This window comes from Buteo buteo, chromosome 26 (assembly GCF_964188355.1).
Source record: "Buteo buteo chromosome 26, bButBut1.hap1.1, whole genome shotgun sequence".
In the NCBI taxonomy this organism is placed as follows: Eukaryota; Metazoa; Chordata; class Aves; order Accipitriformes; family Accipitridae; genus Buteo; species Buteo buteo.
The window spans coordinates 8,265,015-8,274,163 of record NC_134196.1 but is presented as its reverse complement, the minus strand read 5'-3'; the positions used below and the strand labels follow the sequence as shown (position 1 = coordinate 8,274,163).

The 9,149-nt window shown below is 40.2% G+C and overlaps 1 protein-coding gene across 1 annotated transcript in view; it reads right to left on the bottom strand.

Annotated features, from left to right (window-relative positions):
* Positions 1 to 4,851: 4,851 nt before the first annotated feature.
* The window catches only part of SLC6A15 (solute carrier family 6 member 15), a 38,137-nt gene continuing 33,839 nt past the window's right edge, over positions 4,852 to 9,149 (bottom strand). The window contains exons 11-12 of the mRNA XM_075057713.1: positions 7,577 to 7,739; positions 4,852 to 6,127 (exon numbers count right to left, since the gene is read on the bottom strand). Coding sequence (XP_074913814.1) covers positions 5,756 to 6,127; positions 7,577 to 7,739 — 535 coding nt within the window. The 3' untranslated portion in view covers positions 4,852 to 5,755. The remainder of the gene's footprint in view (positions 6,128 to 7,576; positions 7,740 to 9,149) is intronic.

Below are 9,149 nucleotides of genomic sequence, written 5' to 3'. Positions count from 1 at the left end.
TTTTAACTAGCATTAAAGATTTGTTGTGTCTTTCTTTCTTGGATATACAAAAATCAAATATCCATGAAAGCAGCTGAAGGTACAGAAGATTAGTAAAGTTCTGAGTTTTAGCGAGACCATGATCATTCTGAAGATTTTTCTGTCTTGGTAGAGAATAAAAATACAGCATTCTCCCCTTCTTAAAACTCCTGAGCAGGCCGTTTTACGAACACACATGAAATATGAGCACCATCCAGTGGTAAAGGAAGTAAATAACATCTTGTATTCCCGATTTCCTCCTCTTTTCCTCCAACCACAGAGTCTAACTAGGCATTTAAACGTTTATATTAAATTTCCTGCATTTTTTAACTGGCATAACTACATTTCTGCTAATTTCTCAAAGATGTTGTAGCAGTAGGAAGCTTTTTTTGTGTACACTACATCTCAGCTGAGCAGTGCATGTTAGTCTGTCATGGTGGTCAATACAGTTCAGTATTTTCAGAGTATCTAAACCCCTTTTGCAAACACATTCTTCTTTTCTCTGCTACTGCTATCACGAATATAACTGATTCCTCCCTAGTGTGACAAGATCACTGTTCGCCTTATGCCAGCATGAGGTTTCATCAGCTAGGATGTACCTGCTGGTCTCTGAGAATAGGGTTATGATTGTTCAACTTTTTTTGTTCTTTTCTTTTTCTTTTTCATTCTTACTTCTTTTTTTCTTCTCTGCATGATACTCTGTAAGGTATCGATAAAATTTTGATACATCAGAAAAGACTAAAAACAGGCAACAGGACTGTATAATCTCTGTTCTGCACTTCACTGAGTTCGAGAACCTCTATTGAAGAGCATGGAGGTAATGACATGGTCTTCATTTGTGCCATACTGGTGCTGACTGATTCTGTTCTCTTTGGGAAAATCAGATCTCACAAAGCATATTGGTTTCAGAAACCTTAGGCCCTCTGCAATAAATTGTATTGGAAATCTATTTGCGCTTTCCACATAGGTGATTTTGCTCTTAGGCTATTTCTGATTGTGTAAGACACAAATAGGATTTTCTTTAATTTTAAGCATGACTGCCTTTTGCAATGATCTTTTCCTTAAAAAAAGAGGCAAATTAATCGTGGTTATGACTGACATGACACACAGACATTCTGGCTTTTAAGTAGATAAATATCTGAAACCTCTCTCTCCTGCCCTCTACTCTTCTTTTACTTCTTTTTATCCGTAAGGACAGCAAGTAGCAATATGCTCCCAAAGTTGAAGTATGAAAGCAGTGTGAACTCCCTTGGTTTTAACAGCAACTGTACATAAAATTTCGTACTTTGCTTCAGCAGTTCTTTCATTAATATCCAAGGACTTGGATACATTATTTTTAATGTTTTTAAACCTCCACATCTAGCTATTTTTTTGGACCAGTCCTGCTTCTTTAGGCAGGACAGACAGTTCCTTTATTTGTAGCCCATCAGACTAACCCAGGTTAAAGGAACTTCTGCACTTCAGGGTGTTGTCATGATTAAGATCAAATTATGAATCGAGCATCTGGCAGTAGACAGGACATACATTCTGGGCTTTCTCAAGCCTGAAAAATTTCATAAAGCTGAGGTGAGACATGCTAATCAGAGTTATTAGGAAGCAACCAATTGAGAAGCAGTGGTTTAAATGAGTGGAAAATCTAAATACTCATTAAAAGTGTTCAAGGAGACAGGCAAAAGGGCAAAAACAAGACATATATTCCCCTTGCAGAATAATCTTCAGCAGTCTGCTTAAATAACATTAGTCCCCTTTGTGATGCTTTAAACACAAGTGCACTTTGGTAGTAAGATATTGCTCACATTCTTTTTAACAGGTCTTTTGTAGCAGCAGATATTTGGCCATCACTTCACATTTAAAACTAGGGTCTATATAACTAAAAGCATGTGTCACTACAGGTAAGCAGCTTGTAACAACAGACTTCTGCACTCTGTGGGCTGGGCACAGAGGGGATGCATGATAACTACCCTGAGCAGTCACTTATTTTAGAAGCCTGATGTGATATGATGGTGGAAATCCTCTGCTGCTCTGCCACAGCAGGAATATTTTGTAAATACTTGGTCTCTGTCTCTAACGGCGATCCACTACACACATACTAATATTGCCAATTGATCAGTTATGGATGAGCAACCTGCCTAAATTATGCCTGCTCTCTCCCATATGTTCTAACGCATGCATTCTAATACAATACATTTTAATACATGAAGCCTACAGAGGGTGGAATCAAGGACAGGTAGCCTGGGAGGAATACAGAGAAATTGTCCGAGCAGCCAGGGATCAGGTTAGGAAAGCTAAAGCTTTGATAGAAAGAAACCTGGCCAGGGATGTCAAGGGCAACAGGAAAAGCTTCTATAGGTACGCTGGTGATAAAAGGAAGACAGGGAAAATGTGGGCCCTCTCTGGAAGAAAACGGGAGACCTCGTTACCTGGGACATGGAGAAGGCTGAAGTACTCCACGACTTTTTTGTCTCAGTGTTCACCAGCAAGTGCTCCAGCCACACCGCCCAAGTCACAGAAGGCAAAGGCAGGGACAGGGAGAATAAAGAACCACCCACTGTAGGACAAGATCACGTTCAAGATCATCTAAGGAACCTGAAGGTGCACAAGTCCATGGGACCTGATGAGATGCCTCCATGGGTCCTGAGGGAACTGGTGGATGAAGCTGCTAAACCACTATCCATCACATTTGAGAAGTCGTGGCGGTCAGAGGAAGCTCCCACTGACTGGAAAAGGGGAAACATAACCCCCATTTTTGAAAAGGGAAAAAAGGAAGACCTGGGGAACTACAGGCCAGTCGGTCTCACCTCTGTGCCCAGCAAGATCATGGAGCAGATCCTCCTGGAAACTCTGCTAGGGCACATGGAAAATAAGGAGGTGATTGGTGACAGCCAACATGGCTTCTCTAAGGGCAAATCGTGCCTGACAAATTTGGTGGCCTTTTACAACAGGGTTACAGCATTGCTGGATAAGGGAAGAGCAACTGAAGTCATCTACCTGGACTTGTGCAAAGCATTTGACACTGTCCTGCATGACATCCTTGGCTCTAAATTGGCGAGACATGGATTTGATGGATGGACCACTTGGTGGATAGGGAATTGGCTGGATGGCCACACTCAAAGGGCTGCTGTCAACTGCTTGATGTCTGAGTGGAGACCAGTGACGAGTGGTGTTCCTCAGGGATCATTACTGGGACCGGCGCTGTTTAACATCTTTGTCAGTGACTCGGACAGTGGGATTGAGTGCACCCTCAGCAAGTTTGCCAATGACACCAAGCTGTGCGGTGTGGACAACACGCTGGAGGGAAGGGATGCCATCCAGAGGGACCTGGACAGGCTTGAGAGGTGGGCCTGTGCGAACCTCATGAAGTTCAACAAGGCCAAGTGCAAGGTCCTGCACATGGGTTAGGGCAACCCCAAGCACAGATACAGGCTGGGCAATGAGTGGATTGAAAGCAGCCCAGAGAAGGAGTACTGGTGGATGAGAAACTGAGTATCAGCCCGCAACGTGCGCTTGCAGCCAAGAAAGCCAGTCATGTTCTGGGCTGCGTTAAAAGAAGTGTGGTTAGCAGGTCGAGGGAGGCCCTTCCACCTCTCTGCTCTCGTGAGACCCCACCGGCAGTACTGTGTTCAGCTCTGGGGCCCCCAACATAAGGACAAGGACCTGCTGGGGCGAGTCCAGAGGAGGGCCACAAAGATCATCAGAGGGCTGGAGCACCTCTCCTGTGAAGACAGGCTGAGAGTTGGGGTTGTTCCGCCTGGAGAAGAGAAGGCTCCGGGGACACCTTACAGCACTCTTCTTCTAAAGGGGGCCTACAGGAAAGATGGGGAGGGACTCTTTTAAGAGGGAGTGTAGAGACAGGATGAGGTGTAACAGTTTTAAACAAAGAGGGTAGATTTAGATGAGATATTAGGAAAAAAAACCACTGGAAGTGGTTGCCCGGAGAGGCTGTGGCTGCCCCATCCCTGAAGTGTTCAGGCCAGGCTGGATGGGGCTTTGAGCAACCTGGTCTAGTGGAAAGTGTCCCTGCCCATTGCAGGGGGGTTGGAACAAGATAAGGACTACTTCAAACCCTATTTTATGTGCAGAACTTCTAACAAATGTAAGATATGCCCAATAATTAAATATAACTTTTTCTCAAGTAATGTTGCTAGTTCAACTTTCTGATAATTGGAAATTACTTCAAAAGTTCCCAGGTTAGAAATGGAAAATTATCTGGGATTACCCTCCAAAGACAAAAGACTTATCCCTAAGGAATTTTATCAAGTTGCTAAGGTGTTTTGATTTGTTTAAGACTTTGGTCCTTTTCATTTGTTTTAGCATAGCTTTTCCACACTGACACACTCAAAACCCTACTCTTGAAGCACACAGCTTCTGAGACTCGCCTTTACCGCACATTAATCTGGTTCTTTGTCTGATGCTGGGACAATATAACTAAGTTCTGCCCTTTGCTTATGAGAGGTAGTGAAGTCAGAGTTTATGCCTAACTTTAAAGCTCTTTAAGGTAAGGAATAAATCATGTACTAGCTTCCAGAGTATCACACCAGTTTACAGTGCTACATCAACTACTGTATTCACAGTAAAAGTCCTTGTCCAGTGGTTTATTAAGATGACTGATACAGCATTTTTTGTGTTCAAGTTCCTTTAGCATCTCTATTCAGCTGGTAAATGTTATTTTTTCAGATAGCCCAACTGAGGGAAAAGGAGGCTGTGTTATAGTAAGTGTATTTGGAAATCACAGAGAAATACTTTGTCAATCTCTTTATTTATAGGTTAAAATGTAATGCCATACATTTCTTAACAATTACTGACTGAAAAAAATTATTTGCATAAAACAGAAGCAAAACTGAAGGAGACTAATTAAAAAAGCCATCTTGCTTCAACTTTTGAAACGATTACATACAGAATAATATACATATTTACATTACAAGTATATTATATAAATATAATATATATGTAATCTTGTAACCACAATAAATATCAAGAAGGTCTTTTTTAGGCACACAGCATAGAAAAAAATGCAGAATCTGCACAATCCTTAAGATTCTTGGAGTGACTCACTCTAACATTGTTTTCACACTGAAAAAGCAAATATTTTACACAAAATATACAGCCACAGTTTATGCAGTCCCCAGTGAACAGGGAATCTTTCCTCACCTTTCTGTAAGTCTACTCCTTGATTTTCTAGTACTATTGCTCTATACAGCTATTACATAAGAAAATAGTTTGCAGGTTTGTTTTTTACTCAGCTAATAGCCTAAGTAATTATCAGTGCTAACAAAATAAGTACAGCATATCTACACAAGGTATATACAAGTGTTTACACAAACACGGGTTTGGTGAACTACTTCTGAGCTCACTTTTAATACTGGGGAGTTAACTTGAAAGCAGGAAAAAAAGGATTTTCAGTTATATTACCTCAGAAATACTTTATCATTAGAGTGAGACCCGGACTTCAGAGATAGCAATTTTTAAATTTAGAAATTAATTTAAAAAATCAAATTCTTGGCTGTGCTGGCAGATGTAGGCTGCCATTGATTTTGAATGTGTTCCCTTCAGTGCAAATGAAAATCCAGAAAATTAATCCAAAGGGAGTTTTTTCAACCTGTACGTACAGTCATGACATTTTAATGACTGTCACTATGGAGCACCTGAGATCGCACCCTAGTAAGTGAAGCTGACCACTTCTCGTAGGAGAGGCATGATCAGTGAGAGCAGAGAAACAAACACTGTATTTTTTCTGCAGTTACAAATCAGACTCCGGCATATCAGGCATATCTGCCATCAGGTACCCAATACCATAACGTCCATTTGGAGCAGTGTCCAGAGTTGGTGATCCAGTCTGTTTTCGATATATGTTTTTGCCAAAATTTGGAGACGGCACTTCACTTGGACTCTTCCCATGAATCAGACTTGTATTATCTCCCTCCAGATTAACAGGGTCCTTTATTATCCGGCCTCTTTTGTAGGATACAGATGCCAAACTCCCAGAGCTGTCATCGATAAGGTTGCAACGGCGCACCATGAAGACTATTGGGACTGGCAGTATGGCCAACACCATCAGAGATATACAGACAATCATTCCCCATGTTGGATAGCTGTGGAACTCTTCCATAGCCTGAGGAACCCAAGAGAAAAACTATTAATACATCTTTACTTCAAAAAGAGCAAACCTGCAGTCTTCACCAAGGCCTGCAGTTTTCAAACACATACTCATCTTTGTCACCTTGCACCCACAATGTGGGCACCACTACAGATCTCAAATTTGAACAGTCATGGAGATGTAGGATTGCTATCCTTCTGCCAGTAAGTAGGACCAAAACATTGTCGCACATTTTCTGAGATGCTCAGAACACTCTATCAGAACCCAAATCAAGATTTTCACATTGGGCTTTCTGCTACATTTGACTGTAGTTGTTCCCTATCCTTTAAAGGATGTAGAACAGACAAGTGTGCAGTAGTATCTAACTGTGCTTGGAAAAAAGTCCTTGTTCTGTAGGCTAGTAGCTGGTCTGGAGGGACTGTCTCAGATCATTCTGTGGAATTGTTCCACTTTGTATAAACTTCATGTAAACTATAACACATTTACTGGGGCAGTGACTGCACCCCACACCTCTACTGCATCCATGAATCACTGGCCAACAGACTTAGTTTGTCTAATTTTACGCATGGAAAGGAATGGTATGTTTGGTATTCTAAGGTATTTCTCTTCCTAATTTTTGAGGGCAAGAATCAAACATAACAAGAGCATTTTTCTGAGAATCCTGGGAAAGTATTAGTGATTGTCTGGTTAGAGGCAGGCATCTACCTACAGTAAAGCCATCCTCTTGTATTTACACTTCACCTGTCTTTGCTGCAATTTCCCCTCCCTGCTAATTCAGACAATTGTCCATTCAGAAGGGTCCCCGAGATCCATTTCTCTGACATTTTACTCTCCCTGTATTTTGCATGACAAGCCTGTAGAAACAGCTGAGGGCTGATGAGCCTACAAACTAGCACAACTCTTAGGAGCTGCCTTGACTGAATGTCTTTTTTGAGCCAATGCGCAGCACTGACTCTGCTGTTCACACAGACAAGTTTTTTACAAATCAAACATTCTTATCAGAGACAGGTTTTAATGCAGCTGTTACCTACATGTGATATGTGTTCCCAAAGGGGAAAATTCATGACATGGCTAAATCTCAGTATTTAATTTCACATAAAAAGTTGATGTGAAATCTGAAATGATTTATTCAGTGTTATCACCCGACTATTTTCTGCAGTAAAGTAAGATTTAATGGAAGTGAACAAACTCTCCCAACCTTAAGAATTTCTTCAACATATATCAAAAAACTAAAAGTCACAAAGAGCATGAATGTTCATGTCAAACAGTTGTATTTTAGAGCAGAACTACTCTAAAATTAAAAAGTGGTTCGTTTTACACTAATGTTACTTGAAATAAAAACAACCATGTCATTACTTATACTGATTTTGAGTTTGTAATTGCAAATTTTTTGTCTTTTCATGTATTTCTGAAATACTTAAGATATGATCATTATGGTGGTGATGGCATCTGTTATATACATACCGTATCTTCAATCCAAGCATTGTAGCCAGGAGGACTTAATCCCATTTGGACAATGCTAGCTACCAGCAAACATAACAATACTAGAGGTGAAACATACTTCCACATGTAGTAATAATACTGGCTTGGAGAAAACCCAAGCATATCTTTCAGATCCTCCATAAATCTGTGAAGGGAATAAAAGGTTATTGTTAGTGCATACACTGAGATTTCAAGTACTATAATTGATACATAGCACCTAATTTGAGAGAACAGACACACTGAAAAAATGGACATATAGAAATGGCTGCAATTCAAGATTACTTGATAGGCTGAAAACTAGAGCTTGTATTACTAGTTCAGAACAGATGAACAGAAGGAATCACTACACAGTGCAGTGACTTAGTAAACTGCTTGCAGGACCGTGCTGGAAAGATACTTAAACTCACCTTTCTTCTTATAAGATTCTTTTTTACATCTTATATTGTCTGCTGGGTTGTTTACTAAGGCATGTGTCATTCCTTTTGAGGACATATACAACCAGCACATCTTACAGATTCTGCAAAATTAATTTTGAACCCACATGTGTGCTGCAGTGTAAAAAATAACTTTATGCATAAGCTATGTTTTGCATCATATAAGTTGCTGAAATAAAGCTTTGTGAAGTTTTAAATCTGCCTCCTTGTGCCTCAAAATTACAAGTTACAATATGAACGAAACTCCTATTTTTGTACTCTTGACGAAGGAGTACATGGTTCCAGAGCCAGTAGGAAAAGAGAGAATATTTTTAGAATTAATTCTTTTGGAGTGATGCACAAGCACTGATTCTGTTTTAACTCCCTTGTGGTCCCACTCCCTTTTGAAATGTGCATCTCAAAAAAGCTCTTACAGCAATAAATATGGTTTCAAAGCAGTTACACATGTGAAGCTACTGTCATATAAAGTCTCAAGAAATTTTTTGAACTGCATAGTTTGGGGTATTTTATCCTTTGTTTACACTGCAATGAAACATATTGTTAAAAAGAAGCTGAATCTACAAATGGATTGTGCCCTCTATAGATAGCCTTTTCTTTCTGGGATCTCCAGTTGAACATAAAACTATTATTTTCATTTTAAAAGTCTCTCATCCTCTCCATCCCATTTATCCTCTTTTAAAAGCTACCAAAGCTCCTTTAGCACTGATTCCAGCATAGCAGATTTTCCTTCTTGGCTACAGGGATTCACATGTTGTCTTTTTTCTATCCTTTGGCTGTAATCCCTTTGGATGCAATTCCCCCCCCCCCCCCCCATCTGATCAAAGACAATATAATAAGACATATATACAGATCTTCATCTATGAGGAGGACCCCTTGGTGCTATCACAGCCAGTGACAACCTGAAGTTGTTGATTCTGGCATTTTTTGCAAGCAAGAATGCTAGGGTCCTGAAGAAGGATATTCTGGAGAAATATATATCAGAAGAAATATTAGGAATACTCCAGAAGGAGGTTCAGGTGACCATTATGAATGAGAAATTGGGCTGTTAACTTTTCCCTATAACCTGACAGAACCTCTTCTGAAAACATGAATCAACCACACTCCAATTCAGAAGGAAAGTA